General features: G+C 45.8%; 1 protein-coding gene across 1 annotated transcript in view; it reads right to left on the bottom strand.

The window, feature by feature from the left end:
* Positions 1-1,441: 1,441 nt before the first annotated feature.
* LOC125746659 (GDNF family receptor alpha-2-like) overlaps positions 1,442-23,039 on the bottom strand; it is a 52,847-nt gene continuing 31,249 nt past the window's right edge. The window contains exons 4-8 of the mRNA XM_049020918.1: positions 19,701-20,112; positions 11,602-11,711; positions 11,189-11,329; positions 7,222-7,397; positions 1,442-2,728 (exon numbers count right to left, since the gene is read on the bottom strand). Coding sequence (XP_048876875.1) covers positions 2,594-2,728; positions 7,222-7,397; positions 11,189-11,329; positions 11,602-11,711; positions 19,701-20,112 — 974 coding nt within the window. The 3' untranslated portion in view covers positions 1,442-2,593. The remainder of the gene's footprint in view (positions 2,729-7,221; positions 7,398-11,188; positions 11,330-11,601; positions 11,712-19,700; positions 20,113-23,039) is intronic.

Below are 23,039 nucleotides of genomic sequence, written 5' to 3'. Positions count from 1 at the left end.
TCAGTTTGCTGGAAACTCGTATCTGCTCATTTTTGTTGCTGTACAGCTGCCATGTCTGTGACCTTAAGCTGACTTTAATATGGGACCATGAAATCTGTGGAAAGGTTCCCCAAGCAAGTCTGGCAAAAGCAGGGGGGTAACAAAAAAGGTGCCAATATTTACTATGAAATATTTGGTTCAAAGGTCTATAAGCTATTTACTCAAAATGTTCTTGTGTTACGGTAAATGCCAGCAGAAACGCTTGCCTGACAGAAAGTATCACCCAAGAACTTGCAGTGAGTCTTTCTGTCTTCTCTCTGAGCTATGAGTCAGAGACACACAAGGTGAATGGCTTGGCGATGACCCCAGCTATCAACGCGACAGCTTAGCTTCATTGTTCAATAACAACAAAAACCAAAAAAGACGACCCAATGATGAAAGCTTGTACTACTTGCTGCCAGCCACATGAGGATGGGCCTCACAAGGCTTCTTGCTCTCTCAGGGAGGTTCACCTTGCCATTGTCACCTCAGACTTACTCTCTGGGGACTTTGGGACTCTGTAAAGTGCTTTGTGACAAAGAGCTATACAAACAAAATTAAACTGAAGATACCTGATATCTTACCTGGTAACCCCAGAAATGCTGTCTAAACATTTTTTACACATACATTTGGTTGATTTATAGACAAATGTACACGTTTTGGTAATCACACAAATCCATTTTTATGTGTCATAGTTTTACTCAGTTCAGCATGGGTGCTACCACAAACACACCAATCCGTCTCAATGCTTAGCTAACACATTCAAAGCAAATTTCCCTACAGTAACTCACTGAGTCGTAATTTTAATAATACATTTGAGGGAAAGTATTTCGACCAAGATTGAACAAATAACCTTTATAGTACTAACCTACCTCAATAACTGACTGACGTCCCTCAGGACTGTCCCGAATAAGCCCTACATCGCAGCATCTCACCAAGCGCGGTCACCATTGTGAACAACATCCCATAATTCATGATATCCCAATGTTCGGATCGGCTGGTGTCTCACTCATACCAAGGTCAGAATTCCTGCCAGCTTCCCATAAGCTACACCACCGCATCTCCTCCATACTCTTCGTACAACGCGTCACTGTCCAGTTGCAATCTGCAGTTGTGTAATTGTTCTTTACGCTGTCATTTGTACTCTGGCAGCTTGTAGTGAGGCTGCCTGCTCGATTAACGAACCATAACAACAGCAGTATCTCTACCGCATTTATTTACTGTTATTTAATTACACAAAAAGATCAGAAAGCAATTGAGTTGAAGGTCAGACAGTAAAATACAGCTAAGCTCGATTCTGCTTTTAAAAAGAGATATTTAATTTGTATTTTAAGCACTGGAATGTTGATGTAATAGGTTTCAGCTTTAGCTCGCTCGCTAAAAGCTGCAACTTCCAAACACTTGCCAGCTCTATGCCCCCCCCCCCCCCCCCACTCCTTGTACTCCCTCACCCACTGGTGGCTCTCTTTGAAATTCAGGGGCCGTTATGTAAAAGGAAACGAACAAAGACGGGTAAGTAAGGCCACGCGATGGATCACACGCTATAACGAAAACATACGGGCAGTTTCCTGTCCCCTGCAAACGGAGACCAGCTCTAGTGTGCCTTTTTAAAAATGTCTCAGTTGGCAAAAAAAAGGAAATATGATGACACATAATAACACCTCGAGACACCAGATCATTATTGGCACTGTCAAGTTCCACAGTTGAACGTCGAATGCAACCTCCTCCTTCCAATCTAATTAATGTTCATATAGCACCCATCCCCAACCAAGCTGCCCAAAAGTGCTTTATTTTCTCGATACTCTGACCATCCTGTTAGACCCCGGGAGTAACTTATAGTTATATATCTGTGATTTGTATAAAGGTTTTACATATGTACAATAAATGGGAAATATCTCTTATCTACTCTGAGAAAGGATAACACACACACTGAGGTTGGAAAATGGCCAACTTCCTTTTTGACTGTAAAAGGCTCCTCAATGGAGCTCAGTTTGAGTTTGAAAACCTCTGCTTTCTGTCTTGGTCAATTTTTTTTCTTCATTTAAAATTCATTAGTACAGTCCCCAAGAGCTGCAGGTTTTTTTTGTTTGTTTCGTTTTCTCTACACCATTACACACAAATAGAGGTTTACACCTGAAGGTTTCCCAACATCTTGTGAACAGCTGAGAGGAGTGCAGGAATTCAGGGGTGTGCAGCTTACATCCCTGTGGGAGAGAGATAAGGAGAAAGCGGAACTGTGGGGCTGTGAGAGCCAATAGACACTCCTGTGATTGATTATGAGGTGCGAGGGGGTGGGGTCATGAACTGATTCATATGCAGGTCATAGCGATGTCTTCTTTCCAGTCCTGGATTTAGGATTTGGAGTCTGCAGCTGCTCCCTCTCTCTCTCTCTCTCTATTCCTCCCAGCCCTTGTGAGAGTGGTTATTTTAGATTTTCCCCTCCCTGTGTTGTCACTGTTTTCCATACGAAAGGTAGAGCAGGACGGCTGGGTATCCGACAGTCTCCGCAGGAGGGCAGTTTGTATGCTGAGTGCATGCTCGTCCAGTTACTCGGTGTCATGGCCCGCGACGGGCCCTATAGAGCCAGTCCAAGCAGGACGCAGGACATGCCGAGGGCCCACGGCCAGATGGCGGCCCGGTCACCTGCGGACCGGTCACTCCCCACTCCCTGTGAGGTGCCGGAACTTTCCGTGATGAGGTCCAGAGGTGTCTGTGGAAGTGGGAAAGACCAACGTTTCGAATGAATCAAAGTGAACCTAACTGTGCCTACAGCAAACACACAAAGCCACATGACATTAGCTATTTATGTGCGTTTGTCATCCATTCTTCCAAAGAGCTTTCAGGTCCCAAGCTGTGTATGAGCGGGTTCTGGTCAGCAGCGGACATGCAGGGGAAACTACATCCATCATCTAAGCATCACCCCCCTACTGGAGAGGCTCCCGGGCCCCCAGGGAGCAGCGCCTGTCCGAGGACCAGTCTTTGCGTGACCACTGCCCGCCCAACTGACTTCATGTCACTATTCCATTACCAGCCAGCCCAGCGTAAGCACACTTCACTGAAAGCCTCACACACACTGAATAGTGCCTTTCATTTGATCGTATCCCTCTAATAAGATACAGGTTTCTCGGTTGATAATCATGAATCTCTACATACTCCACATAGTTTAAGATCCTTTCTCATTCCAATGTATGACTACAGAAATTATTCAATTCACATCAGCAGTTAAAGGAAAATTCAAAGTCTATTGAATACTATTCATCATGGCCATTAATGTCTTTTTCAATTTTTAAAAATAAACAATTGATAGTATGACGACTAAACTAACACTTGTTTGAGGACGCGTGTGAATGGGATCAAAGTTATGGGATATGCAGAATACACTGGCATATCACAGAGCCTATCAGCTCTTCTTTTCAAAGGAAGCGCAACTATTGTGTTTTATTTTACACGGTTTACTGCTGCCATTGGTGTGATTACGAGTCCATAGCATCAGGTGGCACTGTGGTCTAAGGAAGCAGATATGAAACCAGGAGGGTTATGGGTTCAAATCCTGGGGTCGGGTTCTCATGCACTACAGAATGCCACTTATTGTGGCGACTGCTAATTAATTAGGCACTTCTTATGCTGTTTGTTATTCCAGTAAAATAGAAAATGACCAGGGCATTACCAAAGCTGATTGTAATTAAAACTGTTGATATTGTACACTGTCTAATATTGTCTGATATTGTGCATCTAATAAGCTGACTGGGAGGAGATGCGCAATGAATAAAATCACAAGGACTTTTTTGTTTGTTTTTGATCAGTTTCAAAGAACAAGGACAGTTCTGACAATGAGCCCCTGCTGGATTTCTAAGGATGTTTCACGACAGTACAGCAGTATTGAATTTATCAGAAGGAGCAGAGTAATGAGGAGTGTGAGAGGGCCGACACGTGGCTGCAATACACTGTAGCGCACGGCTGTGAGATGGGATTGCAACTGTGTGCCGGCTGACTCGCACTCCCTGACTCCCTGACTCTTCTTCCCTCAGACAGCCAGCAATCGCACCACTATGAGATGGAATCACAGCCACATGCAGGCTGTCTCATGCTCCCTTGCTCTCCCTCCCTTATCCAGCACGAAGGCACACCATTATGAGATGGGATCACAGTTGCATGTAAGCCATCTCACACTCTCTCGCTCTACTTCCTTCAGCAGGCTTGCAGGTGACCGCTATGAGATGAGATCACAGCCGCATGCAGGCTGTCTCACAGTTCATCGCTCTTCCTCCTTCAGCCTGCATGCAGGTGACCGCTATGAGATGGGATCACAGCTGCGTTCAGCCTGTCTGTCACTCCCTCGCTTTTCCTCCCTCAGTCCGCATGCAGGTGCACCGCTATGAGATGGGATCACAGCCGCATGCAGGCTGTCTCACGGTTCATTGCTCTTCCTCCCTCAGCCCACATGCAGGTGCACTGCTATGAGATGGGATCACAGCCGCATGCAGGCTGTCTCACGGTTCATTGCTCTTCCTCCCTCAGCTCGCATGCAGGTGCACCGCTATGAGATGGGATCACAGCCGCATGCAGGCCATCTCACGGTTCATTACTCTTCCTCTCTCAGCCCACATGCAGGTGCACTGCTATGAGATGGGATCACAGCCGCATGCAGGCTGTCTCACGGTTCATTTCTCTTCCTCCCTCAGCTCGCATGCAGGTGCACCGCTATGAGATGGGATCACAGCCGCATGCAGGCCATCTCACAGTTCATTACTCTTCCTCTCTCAGCCCGCATGCAGGCGCACCACTATGAGATGGGATTGGAGCCGCATGCAGGCCGGCTCACGGCCCATGGCCCCTCCTCCCTCAGCCCGCACAGGCAGGGCACCTTCCAGCCAGGTGATTGATGCCACGTACCACTGAAATACTTGTGCTGCTCACTGCAAATTAAAGCCGGAATTTTCTTGGGGGGGGGGGGGGGGGGGGGGGCGGGGAGTTGCAGTGCGGTCCCATCTCTCAGCCTTTGATTGCTTGTCTGGGCGTGGATGGGGAGAAGCCACCATTTATCACGGTGTCTGGAGACTAATAATAAGTCTTTGGTAGTGGGCCTAGGCTGCTGTTAGCCCGTAATACAATATTTCTCTATTAGTGCCCTTGGAAATTTTCAAATGCTGCATCTATTTATTTATTTACACACTAACAAAAAATGGCTTTGTAAATATAATAGTGGATCATAGCCCTGCTCCCTGTGCTTGGAGGCTTGCATTCTGACAGACGCTGGGGGTCAGTAGATGGCGTAGCTATTTAACATTCCGTCCATCTTAGAGAAACTCTTGCGCTCCTATTTTTTTATCATCTCACCAAAAATTGCAAAGATTATTTGCGAGGTGATTGATGCTGTGCCAGCCCCTCTTCTCAAACTGCAGTGCCCCTTCCTGCAGCAAATGCAGTCAATCTGTATATAAGTGCATTACAATCCCACTGACAAGACACGGTTCCCCTGTGACGGGAAGGGCAGGGTGACCCTGCTTGGGGCAGACTGCATTCTGGCATAATGACTATCGTCTCTTGCTGTTGGTACTGTCCCTCGTCTGAGGTTTCCTCTGAGTGAGCTGCGCCGTGCCACAAAACGTGCAAAGAGGGGAGGGGGGATACATCTGGCTTGAAGTGCAAAGGGTAGGGAGTTACAATGCTTGAATATGGAAGTTTGGAGAGTTTTGAACATAGTTTAATTACCACCTAATTTACAGTACAATCACAGCCATACCACCTGCAGTTCAGATTAAGTAATCCATCGGAAGCTAAGCAAGTTTGGGTCTGACTGGTACTTGGATGGGAGACCAACTAGGAAAGCTGTGTTGCTGCTGGAAGAGGTGTTGGTGTATCTAATAGGTCAGTCCATCCTATGATCTGTGTGGATCGTAATGTTAGAGTGCAGTGACGGGGACGCTGTGGCCAACAGGGGAGCCCATCCGGTGGTCTGTGGGGATCGTAATGTTCCAGTGCAGTGACGGGGACACTGTGGCCAACAAGGGATCCAATCCGGTGATCTGTGTGGATCGAAATGTCCCAGTGGAGTGACGGGGACGCTGTGGCCAACAGGGGAGCCCATTCGGTGGTCTGTGGGGATCGTAATGTTCCAGTGCAGTGACGGGGACGCTGTGGCCAACAGGGGAGCCCATCCGGTGATCTGTGGGGATCGTAATGTCCCAGTGCAGTGACGGGGACACTGTGGCCAACAAGGGATCCAATCCGGTGATCTGTGTGGATCGAAATGTCCCAGTGGAGTGACGGGGACACTGTGGCCAACAAGGGATCCAATCCGGTGATCTGTGTGGATCGTAATGTTCCAGTGCAGTGACGGGGACACTGTGGCCAACAGGGGAGCTCATCCGATGGTCTGTGTGGATCGTAATGTCCCAGTGCAGTGATGGGGACACTGTGACCAATGGGAGAGCCCATCTGGTGGTCTGTGTGGATCGAAATGTCCCAGTGCAGTGACGGGGACACTATGGCCAACAGGGGAGCCCATCTGGTGGTCTGTGTGGATCGTAATGTTCCAGTGCAGTGACGGGGACACTGTGGCCAACAGGGGAGCCCATCTGGTGGTCTGTGTGGATTGTAATGTTCCAGTGCAGTGATGGGGAGGGACACTGTGCTGTGAAAATGGTTCTGCTCTTCGGATGACACATAAAATTGAGGTAGTGACTTTCGGGGGTCAAAAAAGATCCCTGGCCATCTTTCTAAAGGGTGAGGGTGATTGCCCGATGTCCTGGCTAAAATTGCCCACTGTTGCCCTTTCAAATCTGACCTCTTAATCATTCCCTATATCTAACTGCCCCATCACTACCTTATCTATGGTGTGGTGAGCATACTGGTGCAGAATGGCTGCCGTCTCTTTCATTCAGGTGGGGGCTACACATTGATTGTGGTCGATGTGGCTCCCCATTGGTTCTGTAAAGTGCTTCAGGTGTCTTCAAAAGCGCTATATAAATGTGACATTCATTCTTTCGATAAGGTGGCTAACCATCCATCCATCCATCCATCCATCCATCCATCCATCCATCCATCCATCCATCCATCCATCATGCAACCACTTATCCTGGTCAGGGTTGTAGGGAGACCTGGAGCATACCCCAGACAGCTTAGTGCACAAGACTGGGAGTAAAAGCTATATATATGTACTGTAATATCAGGACAGAAATGCCACGGCTGACAGACGCATACCTCCAGGCTAGCACACTCTGAGAAGATGCAGGCGTCTGTCTCCGGCCTGGCAGGTGGGGCAGTTTCTGTAGAGATGCTCATCGGGCCTACATACGTCTTGGATGAGGGGGTCACCGGCTGGGGGACGGGGTGCATGCCGGGGTCTGGACCATACTCAAAGGCCTGAATGGCGTTCTCTATGCAGGAGGACAGAAAGAGAGCAGGGTGAGGCGCTGGTTGTGCCGCAGAGGATGTAGAGGAGCATCCTGTGTAGGAGCAGGAGCCTTAGAAGCAAAGCAGAAGCCTGGACATGGACCTTTACCTCAAGAGTTTCCTCATTTTGGCATCACAAGTTCAGCCCCTGGCTGCCAGACCAGTTACTTACCTGAAGTGTCCAGAGAGGTGGAGTTTCATTTCTGCACAACGAATTTGTTACACAGGAAGGACTAAATTGACTCCCCCAGCTGTGAACTTGCGTCTGCAGCTCAGCGGGCTTAGATCCCTTGACCAATTATGTTGCCTTGCTTGGGTCACTGAAAGCAAACATACCGGCAAACCTAAAATCATGCTTTGAGTAGTTCTCCTAGTCATCAGTCAGGCTGTAACTGGCACTGGTTGGATCTCTTGCAATCACTTACGTTTTATCACCTTATGTGGATGGACGCTTGTGATGGGACCCTTGACACGGAACCGAATTCCTTAATTACTGACCAAGCTGCTGCTTTTACAGGTTATAGGGTTTTACATTCCTTTTTCATGATAAAGATCATAATTATGATCTCAAGGTAACTACTCTGCTGTTAGGGAGATGAGGTGGAGAGATTTAAGAACACTCCTGGAATAAAGGCTTCTGATAGATATAGTATCGTGTGCTGACATCCGATTGAAAAGTTTTTATTTTAACTTGTGTCCTTCTTATACACTCTGTGGTCAGTTCATTAGGTTGACCAGCTTGTTAATGGGATTGGCCTGCTTCCGCAAACAGTGAATCATACTGTATGACTGCAACTGAGATACAGGGTCAAGTGGTTTATCTACTGTTTGGCTAAGCGCTGGAGGAGATGCATATTTTAAATGCGGGTGTGATTGTTGGTGCTAGACTTTGTGGATTTAGGATCGCAGGCACCATTCAGGAATTTTCACACGTTTTTACTACAGTGTCTGCAAAGAATAACGCAATAAACCCAAAACATCCAGTTAGCGGCTGGTCTGTGCATGAAAACACCTGGTTAATGAGAGAGATCAGAGGAGATTGGCTAGATTCATTAAAGCTAAAAGGCCACAAGGGCAAAAATAACAGCTCAGTACAACAGTGATGTACAGAAAGGCTCTCTGTGAACATACAGCTCTACCCCTAAAGCAGAAATAGAGGCAAAAACAGGTCTCAGCGAAGAGGGCTTAACAAAGCGGCCAGTGAGTGTATTACTGGGCATCACTTAGGTGTTTAATGTCTATAACATTTTAATTTATTACCACAGCATTGTTGAATTCTTAAATCTGATTGGTCAGAAGGATGTTGATTAATTTTCTTTAACTGCACACATAGTGTCAGTCAGGTATTAAATCAATGCACGATTATAACCCATAACTCTAACCAATGCTGTTTCAAATGTCAGCTGTGGGACACAATTTAAAATGAACAGAAATGACACAGAAATGTTTAATCATTAGCTAGGAGAAAGCAGTTCTATTAATGAATATGTTTTAAGCTCATAAATGTGGAAATAATGTCTTTAGGTACAAATGTGTAAAGCCAAATGTATTGTAACTGTGGCACAAGCGGGTTGATGCACTCCAAGCTGCGCGTTACACGTTTTTAAATGCACTGCATGTCGGCTTGTTCTCTACCTCCCCAGTCATGTCTTTAAAAGCATAAAATGCAAAGCTTGTCGTGCACTAACCCATGCATAAACATTTACATCTCACTATTTTATAATTTATACATGTCGTGTTACTTTTTTTATCATTCTCCCAGCCACAGAGATATATTAAGCCAATAAGGAAAAGTTCAAAATGAAGAATTTTGTTAAAAAAATAAATTAAAAAAAAGTGTGACACTGTGAAAAAGGCCTAAAGCCGGAATGTTCGTAGTACACGCGCGGAGGACTGCCGGCAGAAGGATTGTAACCGTGCGAGTTCAGACCCCATTATCGGTTGTATAAAACTGTGAATTGCAACTGATGTCAATGAAAGCAAATCTGTAAAATGAACATTGTAGCTCTCAAAAAAAAAATAATGTGAATACAAGCAGCTGGCACATTGGGACATCCTGCGTGTGAGCAGTCAGCGCCCCCCCCCCCCCCCCCCCCCCCGGTCGCTCAGCTGGCTCCAGTTTGTTACGGCTCATGTTGTTCTTTCGCATTATAACAAACTACTAAAGTCCCCCCCCCCCCCCCCCCCAAGTAATTAAAAAACAAACCAATAAAAAAACAGGAAACAAAGCTTCTCTCTATCCTCCTCAATGCTCCTGGAGGATGGAGAATAAGGGAACATACAGAGTTGGTGTAATGCTTCGGTTTGACATCTGCTAACAGTGCTGTGAGTGTATTTTTCACAGGATGTCTGGTTAGCTGGCTAGGTGCTCCAAAGGCGGCGTCTGCATTACACCTCTCCGTACCACATACATGACACATAGGTATCATTGCTCCATTCCTTTCTTTAAAAAAAACTTTGCACGCATGAGGTCCTCTGTGCAAATCCGGACTGAAATGCCCTCTCACCGAGGTCACAGGACACTTGTTTCAGAGTTTGAGGAATGCAGCAATATTGCATTTGTAATTACATAATTTAATCACTGTGTCTTTGTTATGAGAAATGGCCAAAAGTAGCAATTTAGCACAGCGGCAATTAAATACCAAACTGAATCATCCGCTGATGTCAGTCCTTTTGAGACACTTTTGATGCAGGGCCATTAATATTCATAACTACAGCAAACAAGCTTCATAAACATTCATAGCCCCTAATTTCCATTATCGTCGGATGACACAGAGCATCAAGTGTGTTATAACTTACTCATTCCTTAAAGCAGTGTTTCCCAACCTTTTTTGAATTGTGTACCCCCTGAGAGATTTTCTCATACCACAAGTACCCCCTTTGTCAAATGTGTTGATGATTCAATAAAAGTAGAACGTACAACTGATTATCAAATTTAAAACATTTTATTAAATCTCCATAACTTGAACATTTAATTCATTAAGCAACACATCCCAGATAGATTTTCTTTCTATACCAGGGCACAGCTAATGGAATGGCTGATAATATTTACCCATCATCAGGGAAATTAAATATAAATTTTTTTTCCACGTACCCCCTGTAATGTGCTCGCGTACCACTAGGGGTACGCGTACCCCCGGTTGGGAATCACTGCCTTAAAGGGACTTATATAAACTGCAACAGCTGTGATGACGGTATAAACTTACTGTGCTGCCTGCATCTGTCGGAACATGCCCCAGACCAGCCAAAATCACAGACCTATTTATTATACATATATTCCCAGTCAGTGCTGGGTAACTCACTCACAAAAGCCTTCTGTTAAAGACAGCGATGGAAAGTTCAGGTCTACAAAGTACAAGCCGGACTGGTTGGTTGAAACAAAACCTCGGTCTGGATTTGTACTTTCCGGAACTTTCCACCTCTGTCTGTAGTGGATCGCTTTTCCGACATCCCCAGCACTGCTCCCAGTTCACGTTCGGGCACCATAGAGTAAATAACATCAGGGGGAAAATCGAAAGTACAAAACTTTGATACAGATCTTTTGAAAATGTCAACAATTTGCCTAAGAATATGAGTCCTTACGGACCACGAAGGTGCAACGTTTTATGTGGCCGATTAATCAAATTTAGCTTAGAAAGGTTATTTTATTTAGACCCCCCATCCCAGAAATAAGAGATGAGAAGACTAAAGCAGTATACTTTAAGGCTGAGACTCATCCCTTCCTTAGGGGGGGTGGTCATGCACAGTGCAGTACCCAGAAAGGTGACATACTTACTCAGGCAGACGTTGTCCCGGAAGTCCCTGAGGAAGGCGGAGCACTCCTCGTCCTGGTTCCCGCTGCCCCGGCACGTGCACCACGGTGAGATGGTAAAGTTGCTGTGGCTGGCATCCATGTAGTTTGGCGTCATGTCCGTTCCTGCAGAGTCCCCCCCCGGCCCCCACCCCAGACCAGATGGGCGTCACACGCGTGACACCCCATGCGTCTAGGGATGCCTCTATACCAGGAAGTACTTAGGAAGTTTCCGGCGCTCTGCGGCACATGCTACAAACTATCGAGCGGCGGATTGGGCGTGCAAAGAGAGGCAGGTGTTACGGAATACGGTATGAATCAGCAATCGCAGGGGAGCTCTGACGCGTCCATAAGACCACAGGGTTTCGAGAAATGCTGGTATAATGAGTCGGACTTACCGATCAAGCCGGTGTAGGAGGCCAGACAGGCCTGGTAGTTGTCGTTGGGGCAGCTGGTGATGGAGTGCACCGTCGTCTCGCAGTTCATGTGAAAATCGGCCAGACGCGACCTGCTCACAAAGAAAAGGGGTACAGCAGCTGGTCTGGTGAAGACCCCTGTCTTTGTCACTCCTGAACTAACAGGCAGGCCATTGCTGATTGAAGCCCAAGTAGAGCCCAAGGCAATCTTTACTGCTGGTATTCCCTCATCACCCACCAGCGAGGAGTAAGTAGGCCGCCATTAACCTCTGGGGTTGACGGCACCCTCGGCGATGCTGCGGATCTTTGTCGTGTATTTAAGTTCATAACTCCCTGAAATATAATTGTAGAAACATGAAAAACGCTGGCTAAATCTGTAATGTGTCTTCTTTTCAAAACGTCCATTGTCGGAAGTATTAAAGTTTTAAAATTTAGGTTAAAACGGCAAAAAAAGTAAAGCAAACCATGTAACCTTACTTTGTTTTACCTGCATTGGGGGCGTGTAGTGCCGCCCTCACTTGAAGATCGCCATTCACATTCTAAACAGCCGCACACGTAGCCAAGACTTTGGTGATCAGATCAAATCTGGGATCAAAACAAACTGGCACCATTGCTTACTGTGTACTTGTATAATGTTTCTGCAAGTGCTCCAAACTGCATTCTGCAATATCTATACTTTGATGTCAAATTACAACTTAACATAAATCTGACATATTTACAAAGCACATTAAAATAAATGTGAGTGTAATGCCAAAACAAATATATAAGAAATAATTTATTTGCCATGAATTAAGTTTATGATACTGAATGAAATGTGTGATCATGCCCCAGTCAGTGAAAGTGTGTTCCCTACCCCTAGACCCCAGAGGGGACTCATAACTCGCTGAGTTGGCCCTCTCCCTCAAGGTGGAGCTCTAGGCCTGGATGGGCTGACCAGCACTGAGTGTGGGCCAGGGGTTAAATATCCTTGTTAATACAAATTCTAGGAAATGCATGAATCGATATTTTGGGATTATTATCATGCTCAGATTCTGATTGTGCCTTCAGCTCTCTTTACAGTCATTAAAAAGTATAAAAAGTCTCAAAATTGATTTGGTCAGGCTGATTAGCGGAATCGGGTGTCCTGGCCTAGTTTCTAATGGCCCTGATAGCGTTTATTGTCAATGAATGGATCTTCTGTCAACCATTACATTTTCTGGATAATTACAAATATTCCACTTAAGAATCGTTTTGTTACCATTTCTGATCAAAAAAAACCGCACAAAATTATTTAACGCAATTTCAGTCCCTGGTTACGCTTTTTTATGAATATGACTTGCGTTGGTCAGGAGTTACTATGGTGATGAAGAGACTAACTCAATATTATAATAGGCCGTTAAGATGAAACTATTATTTGAAATGAACAAATTAAAATATTTAGGGGCTTGTATAGAGTATTAAACATTTTTGAAAAGAAATGATGAAGGACTAGCAAAGCCATTCATTGTGTCAGTACAATAGGCCTGCAGAAGGGCCGGAGAGAGATTTGTAATATAAAAGCCATTTTGCTTCATTGTCAGAAGCAGAAAAAATAATACATTGTTTACAGAATTCTGATTCACAACAGGGAGGGACTCTCAGCTGTATGTGCGCGCTCTCTCGTCTGCTTTATCGAGCACAAGGTACGGCGACGGTTAATTAAACAGGCAGAAGTGCTGTGTTCTTAATTGACTGAATTAATCGCGGTACGTGCCGTGAATAGTGGAGCGAAAAGGAGAAAAAGCCGCCAGAATCGCGTGCAAATAGACCCAGAAAGTCTTCCCCAAGTCAATTCGCTGGAGAGGGCCAATTTGCTCAGCTAAATGGCGTTAGATGGAGGGGGCAGACTTCCAATCCCCCCCCCCCCCCGAACTCATAAACAATGCTGAAGCAGAACAAAGACACGCAGCATTTCCTGTCAGAGTCAGCGGCTGCCTTGTTTGCAGCAGACAGAGCAGTCTGGGCAACACGCGACACCGAGTCCCATCAGTCGTTAGCGAGACGCTCCGAGAGCAACCTGACTGCTCACTGGCAGGCGTAGATCGGGGGGGGGGGGGGTGACACACCACGGAACAGCACCCCTGGGGGCATCTGAGAACTTACTCTTTGGTATGGGGTGATATAGGTAGCAGGGGACAGGACAGGGCAATAGGGTGGGGGTCACTGGAGGCAGCACTGACAGAGCTTCATTCATATACATTAAAAAACTTCTCTGTATATTTATAAGCGAATCAGTGCTTTTTGATTGCAAAGAGACCCGAGACCCCTTTCAGTGACTCAGTGAAGAGGAAATGGCCCTTTAAAAATCAGGTCTATCTTGTTGTTAACAGATCACCAGCAGGGTTCATACAGCATTTGTCAATGGAAAGAAACCGCAGCTGAAATGAAAATGATTACCAGCACCGGGCCATTTCGCAGAGGCCGCTGTCGGATCATTACGACAGCTGCTGCTTAGCGTGTCTTTGTTCTGTTCTGCTGTGGCTGCTCCCCCCCCCATCCCCCCCCTGCAGTGGCTCCCGGTGCTGTTACCTCACAACCTTGGTGTTGTGGGTGCTGGCCTGCTTGTCCCACTGACTTGGGGCTACAACCGCTGGAGCTGCAGTCTGAGTATGTGTGTGTGTGTGCTTGTCCCACACATGTGCTTCTGCCTGCATGTATACACACACGGCTGTGTACGTCTATATGACTGTGCCAATACATCTTCTGCAAACGCATGTGTATATACCGAGTTACCCTGCTTGAGATTTTATTGTCAAACAGCAGCCTTACGCTGACCTACATTTTAAAGAAGCCTTTGAGAGTTACTTTCCCTAAAGTGAACCTTCCAGTGTGACTTTTCTGCAGCACATAAAAACTCCACACTGAAAACATCTTTCATAACTTGCAAATTTTCAAAAAAACTGGGCTGCTTTTCAAACTGTCACATTATGCATATCTAATTTTCCTCCAGGATAATACAGTTCTCTATATATTTACAGTGACAAAATGATGTTCATGGAAAGTAATCCGATAATCTACATCGTCACACTGGGCACTGGTAAGGACAGCTTGCTTTTCAGTGTTGTGGGGATATACAGTACTGGACTGGAGTTTGTTAAAGTTGATTAATGATCATTTTTCCTCCGGTTACTGACCTCTGATGACGCACAATCAATGAGTGAATCATTCTACATCACTGACTTCGGTGTCTGTTTTTATAGTATAAGGTTATGAGGCGGCACATAACCCACTGAGACAGAGGCCAGTTCTGCCTCCAACCTACTGCACATTCATCACCCAACTGCAAGTCCCCATGACAGAGTGGGGGTCAAAGCCCCCTGCAGGTATCCTTTGGGATGCCTGACAGAAAGAAAAAAATTATAAAAAATGCAGAATCCAGGGAGTCCTTCCTTGGTGGCATGCCAGCACTCTGGGGGGAGAGGGGGGAGGAGGGGGGGAAGGGGATTCTTCACAGTAACCGGAACACCAAGCCCAAGGGACTGTTGCAGCCAATGGATAATTGTCTAGCTGATAAGAAAACTGTGTTTAAGCCAATGGCGATGGCTGTTACTGGCATCATGATCACACCAGCCAAAGGAGAATCACACCCAAGAGGATACCAAAACTGACAGATCTAACTATCATAAGTACGGTGCTCAGCAAATTCTTCAGCGGATTACTGATTACCTTCGGTTCATTGTGCTAAACTAAGCATCGCTAAATGAGCATTAATTTGCTTCTGGTAAATGAATAATTTATCGTATGTATAAGTTTTACTCCCAGGACTTGGTTCTCTAATTAGGAAGCCATCAGAGACGGTGGTGAAACCCCAGACTCTGCATACGGATTAATGGTCAAACATTAAGGACTCGGAGTAGGAAGTCACACCCAGGCAGTAGCGTCTGTGGAGTCAGTCATTCCCAGGGCAAAAACAGAGCTAAAAAACTGGACTGCTAATTAAACAGGTATAGGGTTAAATTCTGGGATGGGATTTGCCTCTGTGTGGCAGACTTGCGGGAAACTGCTTTTATTTTATAAGTGGGCAGAAACTAGCAGTGTTTTTCTCAGGGGACACCAAGCTGAGATGTGGCGTGCATACCCAGCAGTCTCTGCACTCATCCTGCAAGCTCCGGCAAGTCTACGCAGTGTTGGAGTAGAGGGGCGTCCTTCACTGCGATCTCAGTCACGCTGAGGTTGCCCACCAGTGGTCCAACAGCTTTCTGAACCATGGCAGCGCTCATCAGCACCCCAGGTCTGAAGAGCTTAGATTTCTGCTCAGGACCTTGGAGCTACTCATCATGGAAGAATCACCTCACTGCCAGCTGAAGAATTTCACTAGGATTTCCAGCTCTGTTCATCCTGTACTCATGCGGAGGGCTTTCTTCACTGTTCCTTGCTTTGTAATTCCTGACCGTGCTCTGAACAGTCCCACAAACTCCCAGAGTTTGTTCACCCGCGGTACTGATGCTCGTTTCAGTACTTAGAGGTGATTCTCAGGAAAACGCGGTAATTTGCCAGTTTGGGGACCCGGATGAGCGACCGAATCGGTGCCTGAGCGAATCCTTACTAATGCAAAATCATGTCAGCTGGCGGAAAAATAAAATTATAAATGATTTCATGTCAGCAGATGTCTGCAAACAAATAAAAAAGGATTAAGATGTCTTCACAGCAATGAGCTCAGATTCACAGCAAGGCTTCAAAACAATTAATCCACCAGTGTGCAATTTGCTGGGATATAATTTGTGCTGCTGTTTGATGAAGCAGGTAGTGTAGCTGTTAATGGCACAGACTTGTAAATGAAAAGGTGTTGGTACCGGTGCCAGGAGAGGCCTTGCTGTAGGATATACAGTAGGGCGTTTAAAGCAACTGCTGAAGTATAAATATCTTGTTGTATTAAAGGCCAGGCACATGTCTCATCGCAGATTGACAGGCACACTCAGTGGCCTCATTATTTGATATCCCGGTGTAGTATCTGTTACGACCCCCTTTTGTCTCCAGAATCACTTCAAGGGTTGGTCATCTGTTTGCACGTAGATGCCTCTCTGTTATTTTTGCATCTGTTAGCATTAAATGTTCTGGTCAATCTCCTGTGACCTCATTAGAAGGTATTTCTGGCAAAGGAATTACCATAGACTGAATGTTTTTTCTTTATAGCGCTATCCTCTGAACTCTAGACACTGAAGAAGGCGGAAATCCCAGAAAGCTGTTTGTGAGACGCTACTCAGCCGTACCGATGCTTATCTGCATGTTAACTGAGCTTGCAGATGCTGTCTGCATGCTGCGTACATTCAATCAACAGGCTGATTGTGTCAAAGACCAGGTGTAACTAATAAAGGGCAGTTTACCTTATTTAGGGTGCATCTGAAATCACAAACATGTTTGCTGTGTAGTATGAGAAATATAGTATGAAAAGTGAGCAGTAGGCGAATGGTACCGGAATGACATACTGCTATGTCCTGCGAAATTTCTGACTGTAACCGATGGATACTACACTATCCCACAAGGCCATTGGAGTCAGGAAGAGCATCACTGGCTCAGAAATTTTTGCCAAGATGTGTACAAATTTAAGTAGAAAACAATGCTGTTTTTAACATTTGTGGAGGTAAAGCTACATCATCGGTGAACATCTAGGTCAGGCAAGATGGTGACCACAATACTGTTCTCATACAGACCCACAGTCTGTACATTAATGGCCGAGTAGAAGGCGTCTAATGAAATTTGGTACCTACTGTGTAAATGAGAGATTTTGGATGAACCGGTTATTCAATCCACCTGAGCTGGTTCCATGCTTATCGTACTGCCACAGCAGCAGTATTCGGCAAAAAGGCCAGCCATTAAACATGACCTGAGGGGTAACCAATCGCTATGCCACCTGATGGTCTTAAGCTCTGCACTCATTGGATCTAGAAGCTTCTGATGTGATCAATATTATAATAAATGAGAAAATGAATCTCATCAAGGGTAAAGCCTTAAATCAAATTATCTGGCAAAATGATTGTTACTGGTGATGCTGGTGATACAAATGCTTTTACAGAAGGTTGAATACAGAGGCGATTCCTGTTAATTGGTTTTCTCGAGGATATAACACCATGACACTTGCAGACAGCAGTACTGGACAGTTACCACCAATCCCCACGTTATCCGCCACCCTGCATAAGTCACCACCTTTTTTTACCACTCAATTCTTATTAAAATACTCCTTTGTTCAGTGACTCTGCGGCTATTTGAAGGTATTCATCGTATGTGTTGCCTAAATCTACTAAATTACCTGATATAAGGGACCGATGACAAAAACAATGCAATGAGCCCAGTAGCATAGAGGACCAGAGCCCAAATGTCACTGGCTGTTAGTGGCAGAGAGGCTGAATGTCTCCCCACTGCTTTGATTGGTGACTCATCCAGAGAAATGAACAGTCAGGAAGAGTGGGTGTCACTTAGCTGGCACTAATGGGGGCTACTGAGGGCTGAGGAAACTAGCTAACCTGTACTCTAAGAGAGCTTCCTTTAACTTTCATTCATAAGCGAGACAAGAGTGTGAGCCTGGTCAGGCCCTCATCTGGCTGTTTATTAAGCCAAGCATGTCTTCTCCACCCCAGAGAAAGCCCTTTGTGAGAAGCGTCCATCTCTCCTTGTTTGTCTTTCCTCATAAAACGATACTGTTCTTGCCCCCCCCCGCTACCAGCAGAAAAGCAGCACAAAATAATCTCCAATGCAGTGCAAGTCATTTGCCACGTTACAAGCCGTTTGACATCTCGGTCTCCGTATCAGCGATACTGGTCCTATATTTCTTAGCTGAACCCATCCGATTTCCAGTGATTTTCCTGGCAAACCATAGGCTCAGGCTGTGGTGGGATTGGAGGCAGGGTTTCACAAATCCCACCCCCACTAATTTTTTGCCTGAGGTAATGTCTCCTGGCAGCTGGAAGCCATGCCTGTAACTATAATGGAGGCAGAGGACAATAAATCCCATCTCTGCTGAAATCACCGTCTACAGTAATTTCCCGTGTCAACCCATGATGGGACGGAGGCAGGCAAATACTCCCCTGAATGACATCAGCTACCACCCCAGACTCGGAAAAGGAACGATTCCAGAGGTTGAGCTTAATGGATTCAAGTTCCTAGCTCACCTCAACTTAATGAACACACGCCTAATTCACCTGAGCTTAATGAATGTACTAATTGCTTATAAGACATTCAACATCTTATTTATATAATGCTCTTTATTTACTTTAATCAAATCGGTCTTAGCTTACAAGAACATAATAGATGGGCACATGTTGCTAAATTAAGGCTAAAGATTTTACACCCAACAATTACTGCAGTGAATCCACTCAAATGTCATTTAGTGGCACTACTGATAGCATACAAACATATTGGAACTGGAGCTGAAGTAAGGTAACTGTATAAAAAGCTGCTTGCGTTCGCTGTGTTAACTGGGCCTAGTGTCGAGTGGACAAAAGCATCGCGTTTGGGATGCGTGGCTGTAACATTTGATGGTTTATCGGCTGATAGCTGGTCCCGCGTTTGATGTCACTAACAAGCCGTGAATTCTGCATGTTCCCTTCTGTCTGTTATTGACTGCGCTTACTAGTTATGTGTTTCGCAGTTTTACTCCTGACATATTTATCTTGCTTGTTGATAATGAGCTGGCTGAATTAAAGCTTTTTTTTCATCCCAGGTTGCAGACTGCGCTTATTATGCATGTCTGTGGTTTTAACCGTCAACCTCATATCGATTCCCGGAAAGGTGATTATACCACTGAATGCTAAACTTGATTTTATTTGTGTGCACAGAGGAGAACTCTAAAGGCCACCAAGGTAGAAGAAAACCTGTAACTGCGTTTACTAATAAGATGCTCCTGGGGACATTTACCCCAGTAGATCTAATCTTTCATCTTAGAAATAGATGCTGTTATACTAGGAGAGGCTGGACCAGCTGTAAATCCATTTGAATCCATTCAAAAAGATGTACTGCTTTTGTCTGTTATTTCCATAAAGGGCCATATATCACAGTGCATTAAGCATGCAGTGCTGCTAATGGTTTCATTGCACTTGGCTAAATGGTAAAGAGGGATAGAGGCTCACCTGCAGAGCGCGTCCGAGCGGCAGATCCGCCGCAGCTCCAGGCAGTTGGGTTTAGTCCGTTCTTCGTAGGAGCAGGAGGGCACGATGGTCTGGCGGCGGCGCTCAGCGCAGGCCTGGTCGCGGCACGGGCAGAAGAGCAGCCGGTAGCTGTGCTCGGTGGGCACGCGGTCCAGGAACTGCCGCAGCATCTTGTGGCAACGCTTACGGTTGCACTGCTCGATGGCGGAGGGCGGACGCCCGCCACCGGTGCCTCCTGCCGCCGCCGTGGCCTTGACACACACGGAGATGTAGAGCGACCGCATCTTCTTGCACGTGTCGTTCAGGTTGCAGGCCTTGGCCGCATCCAGGCACGGGTTGCAGGGCCGTGCCGAGTCCGCGCATGGGTTTCCTTTCACAGTGGCCGAGTCCATTCCTGCCGCCGAGGAAACACAGACGGGATTTTAAAATTCACCGTGATGGACTGGCATCCCGTACAGGGTGCGCCCTGCCTGCTGGGACAAGTTCCAGGCTTCAGAAGTGGACAGAGAAGATTTATGAATGGACGAGTAGTTGAGGTCATTTCAGTAGCTTAACAGATACATACAGCGTCAAGAAAATTAAGCTTCCCGGGTTGTTAAACCTAGAACAATTTAATCACATTTTTTCAGTGCGGTTTTTACAGCTTGGTCGAGGAACGCCCTCAAGAAAGCGGTTAGAGTATTTCCCAAGGCTGTCCCTGTTAACTTTCCTTAACACCTGTTTTGGTGTCACACGGCTGGCAACCTATGTAGTTAATGAAATATTTACAAGGGTACGTCTTCCTGAGTGATTGATCCTGAGCGTCAAACATGCTGAAACGGTGATTAAGAGGACAGGACAGGCACGGACGAGCAGCTTCAGCTGGCTTCAGCAGCATGGATTCAGAGAGCACCTACAAAGCATCCAACATGACACTTAATGTCTTCTGATAAGCAAATCAACCGGCAGCCCATCAGGTGCCGTGAATGCGTCAACACTTTTAAAACAAAAGTAATGCAAAAGAACTAAAAGAAAAAAAGAAAAAACAAGCACCGTGGGAATTTGGAATTGTACGATCAAAGTACCTGAACAGACGCTTTCCCTGAAGTTTTCTGTGAGAATGCTGCGCACATAAAGTATATTACCTCCTGACACATAAGTACAAGATGGTTTTGCATCCTTTCCCACCTCTGTAAGGTCCCCTGCGCCTGTCTAGCCTATAAACACTCCAGTAAGCGGAAGTGAGGCTTTTAAGGAACAGACCACACACATCCTCAGGTGCGCCGTCCTCCTCCTCCGCTCAGGCTCACAATCGCCTCTCAGGATACCACTCAGAGGAGCACAGGAAGGAGGAGTAATTACAACAGCCGCTGCCATGCTCCTCCACACTGCGGGAGGGCTGAACCCGGAGGCGGAGGGGGGCGAGAGGGGCATGCGAGAAGCGTGGCTGTTGCTCTGCTCCCCAAGATAAACAAGGAAGCAAAAAAGAAGAAAGAAAAGAAGGTTCTGCAAGTTTTACACATCTGGTAGAATCGCAAAGTCCTACATGCAAGGTCGCCTGCACTTAAAAACGCTGCCGTTCGCTGACCTTGGCGGCTGATGCCGTATTCATTCACAGGGAATTCTATGGAACGTATAGAGTGCAAAGGAACCCTCTCGGGCTTAATTTTAATTGCCAGTGCCTCAAGACAGATGGTTTGACGTGATACAGAGAGCAGTCCCAATCTGAGACATAATTAAATTTTAGGCTGCGAGCTGTAATTACTGATGCCAGGGCTGTTACTGCGGCAAAAGATGGATGAATTGTAGACTGTGATTGGAGTTTCAAGTATCCTCCTATTGTCTTTAGCAGGCAGAGAACAAAAAGAACAATGAAGAGAGTGTTATTGGTTTACCAAGTATGTTTTATTAATATAACTGGTCGGGATTTTTTGTGGAGCTGGATTGATAACTGCAGGGGCACAGTGAGCTTGGAGATTATCCAAGGAAGCACTGGGCACAAGGCAGGGGACACCCTAGACAGGATGCCAGGCTTTAGAGACGGCAGTACCCCCGTCATTAGTCTACAATGGGAATCCCATGCAAACGTCATTCACAGATCTAGAGCCTTGATCTAGTAAGGCTTTAGCACCATGTACTTTGTTAGTCTGGTGTAAGATCCTGATCTAACAGCTCTGCTGAGTAAGATTAATGGATGTTACCAAAACAGCAAGATGCAGACGCAGTGTGGTGAGCGCCCTGCAGCTATAGGCAGTGGGGCAATTTGGTTTAAATGGCTTCCAAGCAGCTCTAAATCCTGCTATTTTGTGGAGGACCCAGCAGTTTATCTGCATCTGGGTTTGTTGTCTTTAGCTCTTTGCAGCGGAAGCTGTTTAACTCGTTCACGTTTAGCATCCCTGAGTGGCTGGCTTGAGTGCACCGAGCTCCCATAATTCATTATGAATGTTCTTTTTTCAGGTTGGCTTTCTTCCTGTGCACTCTTTACAAGGACTCCCTTTTCCCCACCTCATTCAGCTCCCCTCCTACAGAATTATTGCCCATTTTAAGGTTACTATAGCGAGGCCCGTGGGGGAAACCATCAGTTTATGAGCCTACTTTGGGTACTTTGCCGCAGCAGAAATGTTGTTATTCACACTCTGGTGCTGAGGAAGACGGCTCTGGATGCTGCAGCCCTGCTCACTGTTTGGCCATGTCAACGGCAAAGGTCTCACACCATAAAGATGTTTTCTCCTGAAGAGTCCATGGCTAAGGCAGATCTTTGAGTAACACGGAGTTATTTGATTAAAGGCAGTAGCGCAATGTCGGGAGCCTGTCTGTGGGATTTCAGTGCACAAACACAAACAGAAAAGCCTACAATGAAGTCAATTACTGGATGTGCTGGATGCTGGATAAAAAAATAAATAAATAAAAAAAGCTATGTAATTTTGAGCTTAATCCTAGATTTGAAATTTCACTAGTTTGTCAAATACAACTCTCTAAGCTCATTAAAGCAGTAATTTTGCCCAGTTCAGTCTTGCTGTTGACGTTCTCATTGTCATTTCTGGGTCACTGTTGCACAGTTGGGTCATTGTTAGAGTGTTCTGTGGTATAATTGTTATTTTCTAGCACATATTCTTTACTTTTTGACTTCCCTGATATTCTTTTTTTCCCCCAAGAGGTTTATTATTAACCAATATGTCATCCTTAGGTGCACCCTTATTTCACAACTGCATTTACAGTACAAGGTTGCAGTGAGCTTGGTGTCCTTATCAATAAGCTAAGGGCACAAGGCAGGGAATGTCCGGGTATGAACACTGGCCCATTTCAGGGGACAAACGGGGCACATAATGTACTCAAAGGGAC

Source organism: Brienomyrus brachyistius, chromosome 7, assembly GCF_023856365.1.
Source record: "Brienomyrus brachyistius isolate T26 chromosome 7, BBRACH_0.4, whole genome shotgun sequence".
Lineage (NCBI taxonomy): Eukaryota > Metazoa > Chordata > Actinopteri > Osteoglossiformes > Mormyridae > Brienomyrus > Brienomyrus brachyistius.
The sequence above is the reverse complement of the archived record's forward strand: the minus strand, read 5'-3'. Positions and strand labels throughout refer to the sequence as shown.